Source organism: Hemicordylus capensis, chromosome 2 (genome assembly GCF_027244095.1).
Source record: "Hemicordylus capensis ecotype Gifberg chromosome 2, rHemCap1.1.pri, whole genome shotgun sequence".
Taxonomy (NCBI): Eukaryota; Metazoa; Chordata; class Lepidosauria; order Squamata; family Cordylidae; genus Hemicordylus; species Hemicordylus capensis.
Window position 1 is genome coordinate 305,707,419 of NC_069658.1, and position 22,939 is coordinate 305,730,357.

Below are 22,939 nucleotides of genomic sequence, written 5' to 3' on the forward strand. Positions count from 1 at the left end.
GGAGGTATGAGGAAACCACATACTTTATGAGATTTGTTGAACAGGGTGTGCATTCCAGGACTTCAGAAAGCGCTCCCTGCTGAAATAAGAACCTCCCCATCTCTGACAGCTTTTTAAAAGTCTTTAAAGATGCATTTATTGACCCAAGCTTTTTAACTAGAATTGTGGTTTTAAATTGTTTTGTTTTAATTTTTATTTATTAAGATAGAAAGAAGCAACATGATTGCATTAACATCTCTTGAAGTTCCAGCAGTTACATATGACATATTGCATATGACAGTCCAAGATTCCGCTTCCACCCTTTGCCAACTGTTGCCCTCATAACAGATATTGCAGTAAGATATAAGTAATACACTAGTCAACCCTTGGTATTTAAAAAAAACACACCAAATCTTGGGTGTGGGTCTTGACCCTGTGCTATATTGTAATTTATGAAACGTTCCAAAGTTAACGCAAATGTTTCATCTGAGTTATTCCGCAAATAAGCAGTGACCCTAGCCATTGAGGCATATTCCCATAGCTTTAGTAGCCATTCATCCAAAGTCGAGATTGCTTGTGACTGCCAGTTTGCAGCATAAAGAATTAGGGGTGTGCACGGAACCGCACAGCTGTGGCCCGGCACTGTGGAGGGGGTTCCTTTAAGGGCGGGGAGAGTTTACTTACCCCTCCCGCCCCTTTGCCCCCTCCAGCGCTCGTATTTACTGTAGAAATTGGGGCGGCAGGATACCTCCCTGCCGCCCCTTGCCCCTCCGCAATGCAAAAGGCTCCAGCAAGCCTTTTGCGCACGTCACGCGCGAGCTTTACGTCTACCCGGCCGCCGGAGGCCCGGTCTACCCGCTGGCAGGGGCCAAGGCCGGGTAGACTGGGCCTCCGGCGTCGGGGAGATATAAAGCGCGCGCGCGCGCGATGTGTGCATGCACAAAAGGCTTGCCGGAGCCTCTTGCATTGTGGAGGGGCAAGGGGCGGCAGGGAGGTATCCTGCCGCCCCAATTTCTACAGTAAATACGAGCGCTGGAGGGGGCAAAGCGGCGGGTGGGGTAAGTAAACCCTCCCCACCCTTAAAGGAACCCCCTCCACCTGGACCGAACCAGCCAGGTCCGGAGGCCTTTACAGTGGCCTCCGGACTGGTCCGGACCCATCCCTATAAAGAATCCTAATGGCATTAATCAAATATAAGGACAACTCCATGTTTTTAGTAGGTATACTGGGTTTAGTCATATTTAGCAAAAAAAAAGCTCTGGTGACTGAGGAAAATTTATATTTAAAGTTTGCATCTTAAAATGTATTTTGCCCCCCAAATTGTTGTGCTTTGCCGTAAGTCCACCACAAGAGATAGAATGTCTCCACATGATTCTTGCATTTCCAACAATCTCCTGGATAATTGCTGTTCATCTTTCTAATGGTCACAGAAGTAATGTACCAACAAAAGTACATTTTGTACCAATTTTCTCTTAAGGTACTATTTGCTGTAAATTTAATATTCAGCTTCCATTGATGTTCCCATTGTTGAATATCATTTGTCCTATTTAAGTTTTGCATCCACTTGATCATGCAGTCTTTAATCTGTTCTGTTTCTGAGTCATATTTCAACAGCAACTTGTATATCAATCCCAATAAATGATCAATGTTTTTGGTTATTAATATTTCAAATTCTGTTAAGTCTCTGAGCTTACCACCTTGTTTTTTTTATTTTTATGCACTATAAATATTAAATCTTAAAACAATGAAGGTTCCTCGGACCATTCCAAAGTGGGAGATAGATTTAGGTTTTGCTTTGCTTTTCCAGTAGTTAAATTTTACATGCTATATGCCTTCTCTCTCTAAAGGTCAAGCCTATTAGATTTTTCTTCTTTATGAAAAAAAATGTTTAATATGGATGCCAAAGGTGATAGCCCTGGACTGATCCTTTTCTTATATTTATCCCAGACACTTAACAGACTGTTTTTGATTGTGTGGGATTTTATTTCCTGGTCATTTGTTTTTGTTAGTCTATAAAAACTTATGTAGTCCTCCAACAGATCTGATCCTTCTGTGTCCATAATCTAACCGTACGGTTCTCTGATCCAATCTGAGATCCATGTCAAACAACTGGCATGGTAGTTTAGTTTCAAGTTAGGGACAGCCAATCCTTCCCGTTCTTTTGCGTCTTGCATAATCCTAAATTTGATTCTTGGCTTCTTGTAAGCCCAAATAAAGGAGTTTATATGCCTCTGCCATGCGTTCAGTGTTTTATCTTCAATATTAACTGGCATCATTTGAAATAAAAAAATCATTCTTGGTAGAATATTCATTTTAACTGCTGCTATCTTTCCCAGCAGAAAAAGATGTAGTTTTTCCCCACCTATTTAAGTCTGCTAAGATAAGATTCCAAACTGGTAGGTAATTGTTCTTGAACAGATCTTTATTGTTCCCTGTTATGTTAATCCCCAGATATTTAATAGGTTTTGCTGTCGTCTGAAATCCAGTCTTGTCTTTCAGACACAGTAATTCCGTAGCTGACAGGTTCCATGAGATGATCTGTGCTTTGCTTTTGTTAATCTTGTATCCCGAGACCTTACTGTACTGGTTTATATATTCCATTATTGCATTTAGGGAGTCCTTTGGCTGAGTAATTGTAAGGGCCACATCATCAGCATACAATTTTATTTTATGCTCTTGCTTTGTCAACTTAATTCTGTAAATTCTTTGCTCCTGCTGAATCTTCTTTGCCAGCAGTTCGAGAGCCAAAATAAACAGTGGAGAAAGAGGGCACCCTTGTCTGGTACCCTTGTTGATGGCACATTTTTTGGATAGAGTCCCATTCACTATTATCTTTGCCGATTGCGCCTGATAGATACTTTGAATATATGAGAGGAAATTTGGTCCACCGTTCATTCTTTCCAAACCTTAAACAAAAAGGACCAGTTCAGATTATCAAATGCTCTCTCTGCATCCAGGAAGATCATCACTGCTTTACTCTTCCTTTTTGTAATATCATCTATTGCATTCAGTGCAAATCTCAGGTTGTCTTTTATGTACCTCTTTGGTGTAAATCCTGTTTGATTGGGATGTTTTATATCAGTCAGAAAGCCCTTCAGCCTTCCTGTGAGAATTGCCGCAAAAAGTTTATAACCAATATTTTGGTCGGTATGAATCAGGTCGGGTTGCATCCTTCCCTTCCTTATGGATAAAAGAAATGAATGCTTCTTGCCAGGAGGAAGGCAGCACATGGCAGTATAGTATTTCATTCATTACCTGAGTCAATAGGCTAATTAATATTTCCTGAAAATACTTGTAATAAATGGAAGAGAATCCATCTGGGCCAGGGGTATTACTTTTTAAACGACGTATTGCCTCTCTTGTTTTCTCCTTGGAAATTGGTTTGTTCAGCAGTTCTTTCTGTCTATCCATGAACTCTGATATCTGTAGATTTTATAAGCACTGTGCAATCTGTTCCAGATCCATTGTCTCTTTTCTGTATAATTTGGAGTAATAATAATAAACTGGTCAATCATTCTATCCATATTTGAAAGAACAAACTTTTCCCCATTTCATATGGAGGTGATGACTCTCTTTTCGCGTTCCTTTCTCTGTTGATACGCCAATAGTTTATCAGCTTTATAATTGTTTTGCATAAATCATGTTCTTGTATGTTTCTTTTGCTTGTATGAGATCCATTTGTTTACGAAGCTCCTTTATACTCTGCCATATGTCGTTCGAAAGGTCATCTTATAAGTCATTTCTAAGCAGTTCAGCTCGTTTAGTAGGGACTCCTTCTGCTTTTGTAGATCCCGCTTCCTCTTCGAGGCCTCCAAGATAAGCAATCCTCTCATGAAAGCTTTACTGGAGTCCCATATGGAGAATGAGACTTCTGATGTCATATTCATACTCTTTAATTCATCTTGGCACTTCAACTTAACTTCTTGCAGTTGCAGAAGATAATTCAATCTCCACCTTCTTGGCCCTATATTTTCTTTAAGTCTAATTACTAGAGGGATGTGATCATCATACATAAGTGGAGCCACTTCCACCTCAATCAGTCTTGATAATGCAGATTTCGAGATCATACACATATCTATTCTGGAGTAAGTTTGGGGTTGGGAGAGGAAGGTATAGCCCTTTTCCAGAGGATGCTTGTATTGCCATGTGTCTTCTAAAGATAGAAGTGTCATGTAATCCAGCGCGTTCCTTGGCAATTTGCCAGAATTCTTCTTATGTTGTACTGATTTGTTAAGGGCTAGTGAGAGAACTGCATTCCAATCTCCCATCACAAATACTTCTCCTTCAGCTATCTCCAGCAGTGACTGAAAAAACTGCTCATAAAACTGAGTCTTGTTATCGTTTGGAGCATAAATTGAGGCTATTGTAATTTTGAGGTGTTGCTGAGTTTGAAACCTCAGTATAATATATCTGCCAGCTGTGTCCTGTATTTGTTCTTCCAGAGTCCACGACAAGCCCTTAACATAAAGTGTCACTCCACTTTTTTTGTATCCCCAGAGGCCACATAAATTTGGCCCAAAGATTTACAGTCCAACAAGTTAACATTACTCGACTTAATATGATTTTCTTGAAGGCAAATGATACCTGCTTTTTCTTTTTTCAATTTATTCAATCCATTGACATTTACATTAAAGGTTTTTAATTCATCCATGATTCTAAGTTCTTAAAATCGGGGGGGGGGGTTGGTCCTCCCCCCCCCCCGCCGCCGCCCAAAAAAGGCTGAGGCTTGATCCCATTTTGTATCTTCTGATTGGTCCCCATCCAAAGTTTTATCTGACACAATTGAGGGCTCTGTTACACTTAAAGATTCCAAAGAGCGTTTTGCATCTTGAGACTTGTGTATCTGCGCCTTCCCACGGTCCATAAAGACTTCCAAACAAAAAGGTACTTCCCACCTGTATGTAATTCCTCTCTCCTGAAGGGCAGCAGCCAGAAACTTGAACTCCCGGCACTTCCTTAAAATGTCATCAGCAACATCTGGTAAAATCTCAATCTGCTTGCTCTCTAGCTCCAGTGGGGAGACGCTTTGTGCGCGAAGAATTGTTTCTTTGGTCCTTTTGTTTATAAATTTTATTGTGATATCTCTTGGGATATTCTTATCTTTGGCATATCTGGAATTCACTCTATAAATTTCTCTGATATCAAGAGAGTCTTCTGGGTCAAGTCCCAAAAACTGTAAAAGAGATTCAATCTCCTTTTCCAAATTCTCTTTTCCCACCTCTCCTCCCACGCCACGAATCTTCAAATTACAGGCACAAGACTGGAATTCTAAAATCTCCACTCACTGTTCCAGCCATTTATAATTGGATTCTCGTGTTGTCTTCACGATTTCCAGTTCCTTCTGGGATTCCATCATCTTATGAATAAGTTGGTCATGCTTGGCTAATTTCCTTTCAACCACATCAAATCTGGATTTCACTTCTGTTTGAAAGGAGTCCAATTTTCTTACCCATTTTTTCTGGATTGTAAAAAAGGAGTGCTGCTACTTAAATACTTTCTCATTTAAAATATCAATGGCAAAAGCTGTTTTTTCTTGTGAACTCACAGGGTTTAAAAGAACTCTGTTTTAACTAAATTATTATTGTCACCAAATCCACTAGAACTTCTGTTACACAGTTCCAAACTATTCCAAACCAAAAAAATTATACAGAAATTTCACTGTAATTCCCCTAATTTAATACACCAGCCATTGTACTGAAATTAATTGCAGATCTAGCAGAAGCTTCTATGCTATTGGATTAGAATTCTCTGGACAGTAAGCTGATTTCTGCTGTCTTTAAAAAAAGCTATCAAAAAAGAGGAAAGGAAGATTAACGTCTCTGCCTTTTATAATTCTAAAGGAGGCAGCATCTGTCAAAAGGGAGAGGAAAGAAAAAAAATTATCTAACATCTCTGCCAATTATAACTCAATTCCACATAGACCTATTACTCGAAAACTCCAAACCAAACTGGGAATTGAAACCCAATTAACCCTGGGTAGAACCCAATAAGAACCCCTCTTCATACAATACAGACGTTCAGTGACATTCCAAAATGTTCAAAAAGCCTTGTGAAATGTTCAATACTGGTCAAGTGAGGTAGATGGTACTCTGACTTCCTCTTGTGGCAACCAACTGAGACTGTGACCCAATGAAATAGGACACTCTGACAGGAGAAGGAGAAGAGGGGAGGGAAAAAGTCCGTTTAGGAACAATTTACTCTGCGCTTACAAAGAGAAGATATCACACCAAGAGAGATTCATGCGCTTGTGGGCCTGCTTGTTAGAAATAGTTCCAGAAAAAAATAAGTTTCAAGTTAAAAAGCCTCTTTTAAAAAATATGGTTATAATCTATTGTCATTTATATCCCTTAAAATTCTTCCTTTAAATCCAATTAAACAAAGTAACCTCCAGTTCAGCAGGTCTTCTCAAAGTCACAGCAGTAGAATTCTTTCTGCAGACTCATCTACATTAGTCCTAAAAATATATATTTATAATCCAGTCACTGTTCAAAAAGAAGTATGGGAGTATTCAGAGAGGAGTGTGTGTATAAAATTAAAAAAAAGAAACCACTAAATCCAGCAATTGTGTCCAAAACTCAAAAAAAGAAAAAGAAAAAAAGGGACAGCAAACTTTCTCAAAAGATGAAGTGAAAGAGACAGCCAGATTGGTGTAGTGGTTAGAGCATGCTGGACCGGGTATACCCGAGTTCAAATCCCCATTCAGCCATGATACTTGCTGGGTGACTCTGGGCCAGTCACTTCTCTCTCAGCCTAACCTACTTCACAGGGTTGTTGTGAGGAGAAACCTAAGTATGTAGTACACTACTCTGGGCTTCTTGGAGGAAGAGCGGGATATAAAATGTTAAATATACAAAATAAATTATAAAACAATTAAGCCATAAATCTCGTAATTTACCTCCAACCTCTAGCCTTTTGATATCTGAGTGTCTGAGTGCCTAATTGTAGTAACTCTGTAATAAATCGGCTCAGAGGATCGGAAAATCCACTTAGGAATAAATAAGATAAATATTTTAGTTTTTTAACTCTGATTAAGTCCTGGTTGAGAGAGAGAGAGAGAGAGAGAGAGAGAGAAGGTGGAGGGGAAAGTATTTTAGAAGTTCAAGAGATCAGCAGTTTTAAAGTCTTAAACTATATAGCAGGCAAACCTCTGGAATGCAGATGGATGGCAATCTCTTCTACGATCTGAGAGTGCAGATGGTATTTGCTTGAAGAAAAGTTCCCCTCTGTGATTGCCCATAATGCTTCTAAAGCAGCCCCCGTCAGGAAAACCAACAGTTCACAGTGAATCAAGCAAGGTGAAACAGATTCATGGTCACTATGTTGGAAAGCTAACACCATGCTTCTGTGGGCAGAACAGAAACTTCTATCCACTTTGTGAGAGTAACCAACATAGTTGCAGTTTTGCTGAGTGGGATCTCCTTCTGCTGAGCTCACTCATCAACTTTAAGGATTTCCCTTTAACTTTTGGTTTGGTGTACCACTTTGTAACTCTAGAGAACAGCTGTGTATAGGGGTTTGTGTTCACACTGTAGTGTGCAGATGCGATAGGAATAGAACTCTCAGTGGAAATTGGCTAAGAGGCTTCTTTAGATGTTGCATTCCTTAGCCTCTTCCACAAAGATATTGCACAAGATAGACAGTCAAAAGAACAGAAATCTGCACTGACTGCTTCACATCTGCAAGGTCAGTTCAGTCTTTCTGAATTGACCTTGCGGTGACAGTTCAGACAGATCGTATCAATACCTGCTTTCTTAGGGTATGGCACAATGTCTGCTTCTTAGAATCTTCCATCAAACAGCTTGAAGCCTGATTGGGAATGACTGTGTGATCTTGGATGCTTGAAGGGTGTCCTAGTTACTCTTCTAGTCTCTTGAAGCATTTGCTAACAATGCTTCTAGTTCTACTTGAAAGACTTAATTTGACGTGCAACAAATACCAGACTAGGAAAACTACTTTGAAATTCCTGCAAAAGAGCTTGGGCTGTAACCCTCAATTACATCTTGGGGTGTTGGAAGAAAGGCATCCTATTGTCACACCTGTATGTGCACTGCTCCCTGAAGGGGGTGGCATTGCTAAATTCATCATAACTAAACTTGAGTTTGAATACCTATAGCACTTATGGGGTTGCTTTTCACCCAAGAGTCAAAAAAACCTTTTCTCAGAACTGTTTTCCTTTAGCAATCACTTGGGTAAGAGGGTTGTGGAGCATTTCTCTTGAACTTGGCACTTTGTATCTTTCATGGTGACTTTATGCCTGCATCCTTTTTTGTACTGAAGATCTGCTCTTATTTTTCATTGGTTCCAGGGAACAATTTTTCCCCTCTTGCCTCTGTTGAGACCAAGAACCGTTAAGGAAAACTGCTACTTTTTGTGATGCAGGTTGCCTCATAACTTGGAATTCCATTATGAGGATGAGCGTGATGATACAGAATACTAAGAAAAATCCAAATTCTGCACCAAAATTATTTTTTAATGTTTTAGAAGATAAGTGTAAATTATGCCATTTTGGAGATAGTCATCCCTCGGCAACCATAAGGGTTTTGTTCTGGCAAAACCTCGCCAACCGTGATGCAAGTATCTGCAGTTTGGTGAGATTCTTTAGTGATGTGGGGGGAGGGTTTCCTCAACTTTGGGAGGTTCAGAGGCTCAATCCACTCATTCCTCTTACTGACTCTGCCAACTCATCATGATTTAAAGTGTTTTTGAGTGGTTTTGGTGGGTTCAAAAGTGCCTTTGAGATGTTGTGGGAGGTTCAGGATTTTCCAGAGGTTCAATTTGCACACTCCTCTTGCTTATCCTTGTTCTGAGTGATTTGGGGCCATTTTGGGGGGTATTTTTTCTTCGATTATTCAGTCTTTTTGTGATCGCAGTTCCCCTAACACCCCAATTCTTATTGATTTCAATTGCTCGCCAACCATGAATTTGCAACAGCGAGGTTTTGCCAGAACTGAACCCTTGTAGTTGGAGAATGCTATTGATACTGCTATTTGGTACTTTGTGTATGGCATTTAAATATTGAAAACCATTAAATGAGCTCTTTATGTGAGGCGGGGTGGTACATTTGGTTCTTGATTCTAACTATATTTTTTGTTTGTAGATCAAAGATGTCTAACTTGGATAAGACCTCAGGTAAGAATGTAACTTTAAAATATAACCATCTTGATATATCCAAAAAGTCATAGGAATGTAGGAAGCTGCCATATACTGAGTCAGACACTGGTCCATCTAGCTCAGTATTATCTACACACTGGCAGTGGCTTCTCCAAGGTTGCAGGCAGGAATATCTCTTAGCCCTATCTGGAAGGGAGAGAATTTGGAACCTTCTGCATGCAAGCATGGAGATGCTCTTTCCAGAGTAGCCCCATTCTGACTATCTTACAGTGCTCACATGTACAGGTGGCCCTCATTATCCGTGGTCTCACGTGTCTGCGGTTGGGTCTAAGAGACCCAGTTCCTTTGTTCATGGTTGTTAAACTGGCAAAATGTACCTACCTGCTGTTCCTGGGTGGCTAGTGTAGGAAGAAAATTATATAAAATTTATATTTATTTGCTATATAGGCAGGGGCAACACCATTCCATCAGATTCAAAGCTTTATTGATCACGATATGCTGGGTATCAGTTACGAGGTGAAAGAGCCCTGATTATGGGCGGTTACAGAGTATATACACGAAAGCTTTATCATTTATGTAAATAGCAGGATCCAAAAATGCACCAATCCAGAGTCCATCAGAGTTTGTACCACCAATCACAATCTGCAACTTAAACCCCCTTCTCATCACTCCTATATGTCCTTGTACCACAATCATACTATTGTATTCATTCTGCAAACATAGCATTTTGCAAGAAACAGTAGCATCTCACCAGAAACAGTAATGGAATCTATTTTCCCACAACACTAGCAATGACTTTGGATGCCATTTCTGGCTGCCATTTTGCAGCATGGAGCAATTTGGTGCCTCTTATTATTATTTTTTAATTGTTTTGGAAAATACTTTCTCACAAAAATTTGGAGGATTTGCAGGCTTGGCACGGGTGGGGGTGGGCTTTCTGGAAGCCTGGAGAGCAAGGTACTCTGCTTTATTCCCTTTACTTCTTTTTTGCTCTTTCTTTAGCTTAAGGAACTTAACCCCTAGATTCCCATTAGGGGTACAGTTTCTTTATTCGTAGTTTCCTTATTCGTGCCTATAGGCAAGAACGGAACCCTTGCAAATAACGAGGGCCACTTGTAGTCTCCCATACAAATGCAAGCAAAGATGGTCCCTGCTTAGCATAGGGGACAATTCATGCTTGCTACCACAAGACCAGTGATTGAAGGGAGTAGATTGACCAGAAATGCTTCTTCTGGCAAAGCTCAATCTATGTAGTTTCTTAGTGTGCATCTGTCTTTGCACTTAGGACCCTGGGCCTGTTGAAGTACACCTTTTATATATGCCTAGCTCTGGTACAGCTTTGATTTCTCTAGTCTCCAAATTCTGAGGTTTTAAGGAATGCCTCCCTTATATGGCCACTGTCTCTTATGCAAAGAAGCATGAACTATCTTGTCTTGGAAAATGCATATCAGAAGTTCATTCTGCTAGTCAAGAATGATAGACAGATCTAGCTTGATGATAGTCACGTGTACACTGCTTTTAAAAATATAATTATTTGCAAAGGAAGCCCAAATTGTGTTTTCAAGGAAACTTATGGATATTGATGGGAGTGGGGGCAAGTGGGGGGGTAGGTAGGTAAAGAGTCTGAAATTGCATGTCTAGTATTTTTAGTGTTAGAGGATAAAAACCATTGAAAATTGCGCAGAACTGAAATTGAGTTAACTTTCTGTAGTTCTCCTCTACCCTCTTGGATACATAGGAAGAAGCTGTTCAAAGTTCACTCACAAAAAATCTGGGACTTTAGGTTACTTCTGCCCTCTTAAGAGTCAGAGCTGGAAATTTGCAATTCTTTAACTTTAAAGTTGAGCTTTTCAGGAAAACAAATGCTGTGCTCATGTTGGAGCAGTCTAAGATTGAGAAATGTAGTTTCACAAATGACTTTAGAAAGCTTAGCTGCTTAAATGTGTTTTATTTGCTATATAACATAAACCATTTTAGAAAAATGGAAAATATCTGTTGTAACAGTTGAGGTAAAACAAGTTTCTTCTTCTTTATACTGTTGTCAACTTCTTGTTTTCTGTCAGTTGTCTTCCCATTCGCAAGAGGCCTCAGAGCTTTCTAATTTAGAAAGAAGGAGATTCTGCTCACGTTGTTCCCCCTTTCTCGGCCATAAAAGAGCCTCCACCGCTCTCAGGAAGCACTGGGCCTCACTCCTGCATCAAATTTTTTCAATGCTCACACAATGTTATTTGTCTCTTGATTAGAGTAGAATTCCAAATGTTTGCTCTGGACACAGCAAATGTGGTGGGGGGATCAATGTATCAGATTTTTAAAAATCAACATAGCTAGTTTCCTTGCTGTTCTGTGGAAGAGCAAAGTCTACTTAGGTCACTTTGAAAGCAATACTTCCTGAGATTGACCTTTTGTGTCATAATGCAACCATTTATCTTCTTGGTTGTGCTCAGTGAGATTTGCATGTCCAATACACATTTAATCTTTGTCATGTTGATACTGTTCCTGAAATCAATATGTAATTGCCACCTTTCAACATAAAAGCTCTCCAAATGGTTTACATAGCAAAAGGAAAATTGTTGCTTTTCCCAAAGGGCTTACAGTCCAAAAAGAGACACATTAGTAACAACCACAGGAGAGATGTGCTGGGTTGAATAGGGACATTTGCTCTCGCCCTACTAAATATAAGGCAACAGCTGCTGTAAACTATGCCCCTTTGCCCTGTTAGCAGACTAGAAATGTGAAGAAATGAGTATTGGCAATAGTATCCATAGATGATGCTGGTCCAAACTGCAAATAAATTTTTGTATTCTCCTCTCCACATCCAGAATGAATTGACCAGTCATTAATAGTTATGGACTAAGTTCAACTAGTTTTAAGTCTTTGAATAAAGCTAATTAGCAGAGCTTTCAGTTCTGGTATGGTTGAAGTTTAGTCATCCTTTCATCTGCAAAAACCTTTCTGCTGCTCAAACTTTCTATTATGCTGTTGAACTTTCAAGAAAACTTTTGCAGTGTTTCCAATTTAAAGGGTAACAGAATCAGACATATTACCACTTTTTCAATGACAGCAGCCATAAGCAGATTTTCTAGTTAATCCTAGAAAATCGCTTATTATATGGCCATATTTTAAAAACACCCCTAAATATTTATTTAGCATATTTATATACTGCCCCAAACCTGTGTCTGTGGGTGGTTTTCAATAGAACACCGATTAAAATAAACATTACAACAATCTAAAACTGTAACAAATTATATAAGTCTAATTGAAAGCCTGAATGAATAAATGCATCTCAGTAGCCCTTTTAAAAGCTGTCAGAGATGGGAAGGCTCTTATTTTGGCAGGGAGCACATTCCAGATCCTTGGCATATGGCAAAAGAGAGGGCCTGTCCTTCAGTAGCCACCAGATGAGCTGGTGGCAACTGCAGCCAGACCTCACCGGATAATCTTAATAGTTGGCAGGGCTCATAATGGAAAAAACAATCTATTAAATAGCCCAGGCTTAAGCTGTTTAGGGTTTTATAGGTTATAACCAGCATTTCGTATTTTGCCCAGAAACAACATGGTAGTCATTGTAGTTCTCTTAATATAAGTGTAATATGGTCTCTTCGAGATGACTTGGAGACCAACCTGGCTGCCACATTTTGTACCAGTTGCAGTTTCCCGACTACATATAAAGGCAGCTGTGCATAGAGTGCATTGCAGTGATCAAGTGTGGAGGTTACTAGCATATGCATTACTGTTCTGAGGCCTTTATCTTGAGAAACAGACTCAGCTGGCATATCAGCCAAAGCTGAAAGAAAGCACCTCTGACCACAGTCTCAACTTGAGTCACCAGAGAGAGGTTTGGTTCTGGGTCATGATCCAGTAACATCCTAAAAATGTTACTTTGTGTAGAATTTGCTAGCTCCTCGTGGCACTGACCAACCTTCCACTGCACGTGCCTCGCAGCCTCGCAGTTTGGCTCCTCGTAGTTGATTTGCTTTCTGACCGCCAATGCAATCAGTTCTTTAATTCTTGGCTCCTCAGAAAGTACTTTATTGCTAAATTTATTGGTTTTGACTCGGACTCTGAGTGGAATTGTTGTTGGACTATATAACATTGGACCAGTGGGTACTTTGGATAGTCCAGAGTGGTTATTCTATTGAGTTCAAAACATTGCCAGACTGTGTGGATGTAAAATACACACTGGCAACAACGGCATTGATGGAGGAAGTGGAGACACTGCTAGAGAAGGGAGCAATCTCTCCAGTACAGAGGACAAGCAGACATGGGGGATTCTACTCCTGGTACTTTCAGATCCCCAAACGGGACAGGGGCATTCACTTTATAATTGACCTGTGGTGGCTGAACCAGTATGTCGATGTGAAAAAATTCCAGATGATTATGTTGTAAGCTATTCTGCCTCTTATACACGGGGAGGAATGGGTTGCAGCTTTGGACCGAAAGGATGCGTATTTTCACATTTGCATACAGGAAAGACATATGAAGTATCTGAGGTTCATGGTGGGCCAGAACATTTACCAGTACAATGTGTTACCCTTTGGACTGGTGACAGCACCAAGTATTTACCAAATTCATGGCTGTGGTGGTGGCACATCTATGCACTCAGTGTAATTAGCTCCCCCTAGCGTGGTGTAGTGGTTAGAGTGCAGGACTAGGACCGGGGAGACCCGAGTTCAAATCCCCATTCAGCCATGAGACTAGCTGGGTGACTCTGGGCCAGTCACTCCTCTCTCAGCCTAACCTACTTCACAGGGTTGTTGTGAAAGGGAAACTTAAGTATGTAGTACACCGCTCTGGGCTCCTTGGAGGAAGAGCGGGATATAAATGTAATAATAATAATAATGATGAATACTGGTTTTTGACAGGAAAAACAAGTGAAGAGTTAGATAACTCTTATCTAACTTGATAGATAGCAACTGTCCTGGAAAGGTTTGGCATCAGTGTTCCTTCTAAGGCGTGCAGAGGGTGTGTGTGTGTGTGTGTGCATGCTCACACGATTTTTTATGTCCGCTCAATTAATTTTGGATTCCACTCAGGCTGAATCAGGAAGGCCCTTCTCTGAATGCGCATACGAATGCACAGCCTTGATACTGCTGCCCGGAACAAAACTCATTTCCTCACACAGATGAAAAATACTAGAGAGAACACTGTTGGGCTTCCAAATCAATTGGAAAAAGTCCCACTTAGTAGCCACTAAAAGACTGCAATACATAGGTGCGGTTCTGGATATGGTTCAGCAGAGAGCCTTCCTACTAGAAGACTTAATGATTTCCTGCGGATTTGGAAATTAATTCTAGCAATGCAATTGAGTCTGGTGCAGAGGGCTCAGACAAAGTGTTAATGGGTCTGATGGCCTCATGCATGGCCGCAGTCTGCTATGCCAGATTATGCATGCAGAAGCTACAACAGTGGAACTTAGCAGCGTTCCGAATGTGGACAGCCAAAACTTTCATCTGTGTGTGCCAGACTCAGTTCTGAATTCGCTGTTGTGGTGGATAAAAGACATAAACCTCTTTTAGAGGGGACACCAATCAGTGTTCCGGTACCAGAAGTTTGTATAAAGTTGAATGCAGTGGTCCCTCTAATTTTTTTCATCTCTCTGTGGAATGAGTTTTGTTCTGGGCAGAAGTATCAAGGCAGTGTGTGCATAAGTGCATTCATAATGGGGCCTTCCTGATTTAGCCTGAGCGGGATCTAAAATTAACTGAGCGGACATCCAAAAACTTGTGAGCGTGTGCATGTGCGCACGCCTTAGAGGGAACAGTGGTCAGATGCCTCTCTAACAGGCTGGGGAGCTCACATGTCAGGCCTGGAGGCTCAGGGGCTCTGGAACACTGCTCAAAAGGCTTTGTATATAAATTTCCTAGAGCTGCTTGCAGCTTTTCAGGCACTAAGGTTGTTGCAAAAACATCTACTGGTGAAGACCAACTGCAGATGGTCAATACAACCGCTATAGCGTACCTGAACAAGCCGTATGGCGGGGGGGGGCAGTGTCCCACTCCCTCTGCAGTCTAAGTCAAGAAATATGGAACTGGTGTGTACCACGGAAGATACATCTGGTGGTGATAAACATAAAGGGGATAAACAATACCTTGGTGGATGCCTTGAGCAGGTCTCAAGTGCTCCTTCAACATCATCAGTAGGAGATAAACACAAATTGCCTGATCGGCTTGTTCAAGTCCTGGGAACATCCTGCTGTAGAACTTTTCACAACGAAGGACAATGCCAAATTCAGTCAATACTGCTCAAGGACGGGTCTAGGACGGTGATCAAAGGGCAGTGCAGTCCAGTTCCAATGACACACAGCTTATTCTATTTGCCCCCCCCCATCCACTGCTTAACAGGGTGGTGGCAAAGATTTTACAGGACGGCACCTGTTGCATACTGATCACCCCATGGTGGCCAAGGCAACCTTGGTTTCAACAGGTACTCAGACTGTCAGCAGGGTTACACATACAGTTGAAGCAAATAATGGATCTGCTCACCCAGGAACATGGATTTCTGCTACATCCGAACCTGCAAACACTAAGATTTAAGGTGTAGTGGATAAACTTTTAGATAACACTTTGTTGAACAATAAAAAGGCGTCTGTGAGAAAAACTATGGTGCAAAACTGAAACTATTCAGAACACATGCTAGGGTGCAGGGCTTCAAAGCCATCTTGCATTACCTGAGAACCTGAAAAGCAGATGTCCTGGCAAATATCTAGCTGAAGGTACATTTGGCTGCCATTTTCTCCTTGCATGGAGAGTGTAATGGGACAACTGTGTTCAGTCACCCTGACAGTAAGGTACAGAGAGGGATGCTGTTGTCCCATGCACCTGCTTTCGGAGAGAGCACTGGCAGGGGAGGAGCTGGCAGGCATGCAGCGTCTTCTCTGCCTCTTAAGGGAACCATCCTGAGAGTGTACGGAACTTATTATTAGTGCACCACCATTTAGTTGTTTACTTGGATTGATCTTAAGTGTGTTCAGTTGTCCAGCAACTACCTCACCTAAATCTGATTAAAAGGAGAAATTCAGTTCTGGGTGTTGTCAACATACAGATAGCATCTCGCCTCATTTCCTTGAACTAACTCTTTCAGCAGTTTCATGGATAAACACTACACAATGCTGCCACTGGACAAATCATCAAATAGACTCTTAAGCTGTGGTCAATTGGAGTTGTCTTAAGTTTTCTGCTGCCTGTGCCCCAGCTATTGATCCAGCCATTTGATCTCCAGCACTGCCTCTGTAAACCTGGAGCTTCCTTGATCAGTGGGAGAAGGTACTTGGGAGCAATCATATAATCCAATGAAATTGATTAGCAGTAGAATTAGGACATTTTGTACTAATATAAAAATTCAATAAATCTACCAGGGCATCAACAGCAAGCCTTGCTGAGTCATCTGGAAACTCCCTAAGTGCTTGAGAGAAACTCCATAGGCTTAGGCCAGCTTGCAAGTCTCTCAGATGTGAAGCTTATTGTGGTGAGCATATTTGACAGTGGCCAACCTGTTTTAGAATGCATATGTGTCTAAACCATAATAAAGTGGTGAAGAATGGTGACTTCCACAGAGAAGTAGTGGACAGGAGAATGTTGAAATCTCTTTATTCATTGCTGTTGTTTCCTGAGTGTAATGTAGTTCTCAATTCTTCCATATCACCTCTTTTTAGGGACTATCCTGAAGCATTACACATTTATCTTTCTATGAATTTGCTTGCAAAATCAAGTTGATCTGGATCGAGATCCATAAGAATGGGTTCTGTGCCTGCGCAGAGACCACGTGGTAGCCATGCCTCAGCTTGTCGAGGCGCTCGAGCCCTGCCCCCACGCTGGTAGCGTGCTATTTAAGGGCAGACTGGGCGCCATCTTCCTCAGTTCTTTTCCGACCGCCATAGCATTTAGACTTGGTCTGCCGCCTCCTTTTGGTTAAGTTCCTCTGTGAGTTCATCTGTTCCTTTAAAAACAAAAACAAAAAAACAACAACAAAAAAACCCCACCTTTGATTATTCCGTGTATGACCTTGAACTGGCTGACAATCTACGATTTGGTAAATTGACCACGTTTTGGCTGACAAACGTGACTGGTTTTTCTGACTTGGAACGCTCCTGACCACCCGATTGTGCGCCCCAACATGACTGAGGAGTAAAAGTCCTTCAAAAGGTGTGACGGCTGTAAAGCCAAGCTCCCATCAAAGGACTTACATGACTTGTGCTTACTATGTTTGGGAGAAGAGCACAATGTCTCAACCTGTCGGATATGTTTGTCATTCTCGAAACAAATGCGCAAGAATAGAGCTCTTCATCGGAGGGCTGCCATTTATGACGACGTCTTAAGTCCTTCGACACCGGGCGAGCCGCATTCGTCGGCTTCGAGGTCACCTACGAAGTCGGCATCGGCACCTCCTTCAATATCAATGCCCCATCTATCGAAGTCCACCAAATCGGCCCCAGTGTCGACGCCGGCCAGCCTGGCATCACACCCTTCAGCTTCAATATTGACAGCGCGCACTGTTCCTACAACACCGGCTTCAACGTTGAAATCCGCTCATGGACTGCCGAAGCTTACTCACTTGGCCTAGACACCCAAACAGTCTTTCTCGATGTCGAAGTTTTCCAAACACCGTGCCTCATCACCTGTGTCTCTGCCTCCATCGAAACACCAGAAGACGATCGATCTAACACGCACGCCATCTCCACCATCAGCATCTCGCTCGCCCTCAGCTCTATGCCGCTCCCTGATATCGGAGTTGGTGCCGCAGACTTCGATGTCGACAATAGCCTAACATCGACCGGCATCAGTGTCGTCGGCATCGAGAGCCAGATCCCTCTGTGCTGTTAGGACGCTGGTCTCCTCTTTGGCTCCAGCATCGCCAGCACCCAGAACTATTGCGCAGCCGGTGTCCACTCTCCATACTCCTATGGTCTCGATGTTACGGGAGTGTCACCTAGCTGTCTGACTCTTACCGACCTTCGACGTCGATGAGACTCATACTAACGTGACGGCTGCATTAGATCTTTCGACCACACAGACCTTACTCTCGATGCTGGACTCTACCTCAAGCACCCCATCGCCATCTACCTTTAAAGGTTTTCCAGCGTCAACTGTTGATGCAGATGCTACAGTGGGAAGCACGGGGAACACCTTATCGGCTCTCCACCTGCATGATTCCTCGAGCTGGCATACTTGTGGTTTCACACATCAGACCCCAGCCACAGCACCTGGAACTAGCGGATTGGGGACTTGTTCACCTGGTGCCGCATATTCTGATAATCCTACAAGGGCCTGGAGACCATATACCCCTCTGCCCTCAACTCTGACAGTCTCAACATTGCCTCAACAACCTTTGAGGATTCCATCCTATGTGACAAAAGCATCTCAGACCCCACGGGTACAAACGGATCAACAATGTACCCAAACCATAGTACCACAGGTGCGATCCATAGGCGCACAAACGTGCTCTCCATTCTCTCCACGGAACATTACCGCAGAGACACAAACGGCTCTGCCCTCTTCACCGGTGGCATCTGAATCTGAGCATTATGGATCCTCCGACTTTGAGTCGGACCTGGAAGATAGTCTCTTGTGGACCCGCCAGTGGATGTATCTCCTGCAACGTACGTATCTCCTAATGAGGAGATGAAGTCTTATCACAAGCACATTCGTGCCATGGCAGAGGCTCTTGGCCTGGACATTCAATCACAATTGTCTACAATTGATGATCCGGTGTACAACTTCATATTAGAGACGCAGTCTACTCAACCTGTGGCTTTACCCATGCTTCCAGTCATTACCAGGGCAGCTAAATGCGCATGGGAAGTACTACACCTCAACTCCGACGAGCAAGAGGTTAGAGAGCTTATACCATATACAAGAAAAAGATAACATTTATCTTTTAAAGCACCCTGCACCAAATTCCCTTGTGGTAGATTGTGCAGTCTCCTCAAAGACGGGAAAACGTTAATCAACACCTCCTGAGAAGGAAGGCCGCAAACTGGACTTAATGGGCAGAAAAATTTATTCTACTTCATGCCTGTCCATCAAGGTAGCGAACTATGCCGCCTGTACAGCGAAATATTGCCACAGCATTTGGGAGAGCCTACGGAATGAGCTTGACTCTTTACCCCAAGAAGATTTCAAGAAAAAGTATCAACAGACTCTGGAGAGGTCAGCGGAATTAACGTGACAACAACTGAGCATCGCTAAACACCTCGCAGAATCAGAGTTCCGCTCCTTGACTGCAGCTGTTACACTCCGCAGGCATGCCTGGCTGCTGTCTACCAGACAACAAGCGGACATGAAAGAGAAAATTGAAGGACTGGCGTTTGATGGCACCGGGCTTTTCAGTGAATCCACAGACTCAACTATGGAACAACTTAAAAAGTCAAAATTTACTGCCAAAACATTTACAGCTCAAGCTTCCACTTCAACCTACAATCCAAAGTATCGGTCTTACTCAGGAAGATATCGGACTTTGTTCCACCAACAAGACCGTCGAGACTTCAGGAGACCATACTCAACTTACAATAAGCGTCACTACCAGGGCAAAAACAAATCCTCTCAGTCTCAGAAATCTAAGCAACCTGAATCCCAAAAGCGTCTTTGAGGTTCAGGACTACCCACAGACACCACTCCACTCCCCATTCCCGCCAACAGGGGCCTTACCACCAACACCAAGCAACAGCATCAAGCTGGCAAGCCATGCCCCTGCATGGCACTGCATAACATCAGACCGCTGGGTCTTGAAAATCATTTCGTCAGGCTACGCTGTAGAGTTCAAGACCACTCCTTGTTATTCGGGGATGAGGATTACTCCTCCCTCAAAAACCTTACGGGAGTTGTTGGAGAAGGGTGCAATCACCTGGGTTCCGTGGGTGCGCAGGTGGGAGGGATTCGACTCCCTCTACTTTCAAATTCCAAAGAAGGATGGAGGGATCCGTCCAATCATGGATCTCCGTTGCCTAAACAAGCTGTTCAAAGTAAGGAAATTTTGAATGATGGCATTGCAAGAGATACTTGCGCTGCTCCAAGGCAAACAATGGCTTGCAACCCTGGATCTCAAAGACGCCTACTTCCACATAAGCGTCAGGGAGCACCACAGAAAATATCTCCGATTCACTGTGGGAGATCAAGTGTACCAATACACAGTATTGCCGTTCGGACTGTGCACCGCTCCTCGGGTCTTTACCAAATGTATGGCCGCAGTGATCTCCCGGGGGGGCGGTCACTATTTACCCATTTTTGGATGACTGGCTTCTGGCAGCCAGCACAAAAGAACATTAACTTTCGCAAATTCAGTGTGTATTATCACTTCTCCAGGAACTCGGCATCGAGGTAAACTGGAAGAAGTTGCACCTGGAGCAACACCAAAGGATCTCCTTCATTGGTGCGGTCTTGGACACGATAACACAAAAAGCATACTTGCCAAAGGACAGGTTCCACTGCATCCAGAATCTAGTCCATCTCTTCCAACAACAACCTAGGCAACCAGCACGACTCATACAATGACTTCTTGGTCTAATGGTGTCATGCGCAGTGGTGGTTACTTACACTCGCCTGAAGATGCGGAAACTCCAACTGTGGTTCCTGTCCATCTTCCATCCATCCGGGACGACCCAGGGAAACGCTTAGAACTGCCTCTACAAATCCTGAGATCGCTTACCTGGTGGGCAACCCCAAAAAACCTTCTGAGTGGAATTCCCTTCAAGACTCCATCTCCTGCAATTTGGCTGACAACCGACACATCTCTCCTCGGTTGGGGTGTTTACTGCAGTGGTCGTCGAACGCAAGGGAAGTGGTCTTGGACTCAGTCCCAGCTCCATACCAATTTTCTAGAATTACTGGCAGTTTTCCAGGCACTACAAACTTTTCTGCCGCTCGTCCAGAACCAAGTGGTACAAGTGCAACTCGACAATACAACAGCCCTAGCCTACATCAATCGCCAAGGGGGTACTGTGTCTCGAGGCTTATGTGCCCTAAGTGTTCAACTGTGGCATTGGTGTATCTGGCATCAAGTCACACCCATGGCTATACATATCAAGGGCCTAGACAATGTTCTGGCCGACGATCTCAGTCGAGTGTTTCTGCTGGAACGTCATCATGAATGGTCCCTCAAAGAGGACTGTATAGCTCCCCTCTTCCACCGCTGGGTTCAGCCGACCATAGACCTCTTCACGTCTGCCTTGAACACGAAATGTGTACATTACTGCTCGAGGGCGGGACACGATCCTCAGTCCCTGGGGGATGCTTTTCAACTGGAATGGTCCCAGGAGATGCCTTACATGTTTCCTCCACATCCGATAATCAAACGGGTGGTTGCCCGGCTACTGGCCTCACCTACTTTGGGGATTCTGGTAACACCTTGGTGGCCCCGCCAGCCATGGTTTCCTCAAGTACTCAAACTATCACGGGGTCGTTCGTCATCTCCCTCAAGTACCGGACCTCCTATCCCAAGACAGCGGAGTGGTCTTCAACCCAGACGTGCAGACTCTCCGTCTCACCACCTGGCTAATCGGATGTTAGACCGTATCCTGCTCAATCAGCGCAAATCTTCCACGAGATGCAACTACTCTGGCAAATGGTGCAGATTCAAGATTTATGCAAGAGCACATGGGTTCCTCCCCATGTGAGCTTCTATAAGAGATGTTTTTTTAAATCTGACCACCTTGAAGTCTCAAGGCCTGGCTAATGTCTCCTTGAAGGTCCATCTGGCAGCACTTTCATCAAAACATCCTGGCTGGGAAGGAAAGACCTTGTTCTCACATCCACAAAGTAAGGCATTCCTAAAGGGGCTTTCTAATGTATATCCACCCATTCAAGCTCCAGTCCAGCCTTGGAGCATCTCCCTGGTTCTCTCGTCACTAACAGGCTCCTTCTGAGCCCATGACCTCTGCACCCCTGAAGCTCGTTACCTTGAAGACTGCATTCCTGGACGCCATAACGACAGCGTGCCAAGTTAGTGAACTGACTGCACTGAGAGTGGATCCACCCTTCACTAGATTCTTTCCAGAAAAGGTCTTGATGTGTCTGGACCATAACTTCTTACCCAAAGTTGTTTCGGACTTCCATCTGAACCAGGATATAGTCTTCCCCACGTTATTCAGGAACCCTTCAACCGCATTGGAACGATCTATACACTCACTAGACATTCACAGGGAGTTACTATACTACCTGGATAGAACTAAAGACTTTCACACATCTCCACGCCTTTTCGTGGCTTACAAGGGCTCTAAAAAAGGCACCAGCATCACCAGGCAGAGATTATCCTCATGGCTGGTTAATCTTATCAAACTTACCTATCACCTACAGGGTAAATCACCCCCTGAAGCTATCAAGGGCCATTCAACCTGTGCCTATGCTTCCATGCCGCACACCTTTCGGGCATATCTTTCAAGGACATTTGCAAAGCTGCTATGTGGTCCATGGAGATACCCTTTGTGAAGCATTATGCGCTGGATGTGCGCTCTGCTGCAGAGGCTAACTTCGGGAGAAGTGTTCTTTAAAGGGTGTTACAATAGCCACTACTGGATCCTTCTCCTTGGGAGAGCTGGCTAAACACCCATTCTTATGGATCTCGACGGATCTCATTCCAGATAAACAGGTTGCTCACCTGTAACTGATGATCTGGAAGAGATCCGTCGACATCCATAAGACCCTCCTGAACCACCCCTCTGCAGTAGGGCTACTCTGGGTGCATAATGGTGTGTAGGCCATTTCTGTTCCAGATACTTCTTTGATGAACTCACCTTCGTAACTGGATGGTTGTCCTTCACGGCGGTCGTCCAAAGAACTGAGGAAGATGGCGCCCAGTCTGCCCTTAAATAGCACGCTGCCAGTGTGGGGGCGGGGCTTGAGCGCCTCGACAAGCTGAG

General features: G+C 43.2%; 1 protein-coding gene across 8 annotated transcripts in view; it reads left to right on the top strand.

Moving 5' to 3' along the window:
- Positions 1-22,939, top strand: part of TASOR (transcription activation suppressor) — a 166,930-nt gene that overhangs the window by 35,422 nt on the left and 108,569 nt on the right. For all 8 annotated transcript variants that reach the window (XR_008316188.1, XR_008316189.1, XR_008316187.1 and 5 more), the window contains exon 8: positions 9,077-9,108. Coding sequence is in view for 3 of the 8 variants with exons in the window: in XM_053296289.1 (XP_053152264.1) it covers positions 9,077-9,108 (32 nt within the window). In the remaining 5 variants the exon portion in view is untranslated. The remainder of the gene's footprint in view (positions 1-9,076; positions 9,109-22,939) is intronic.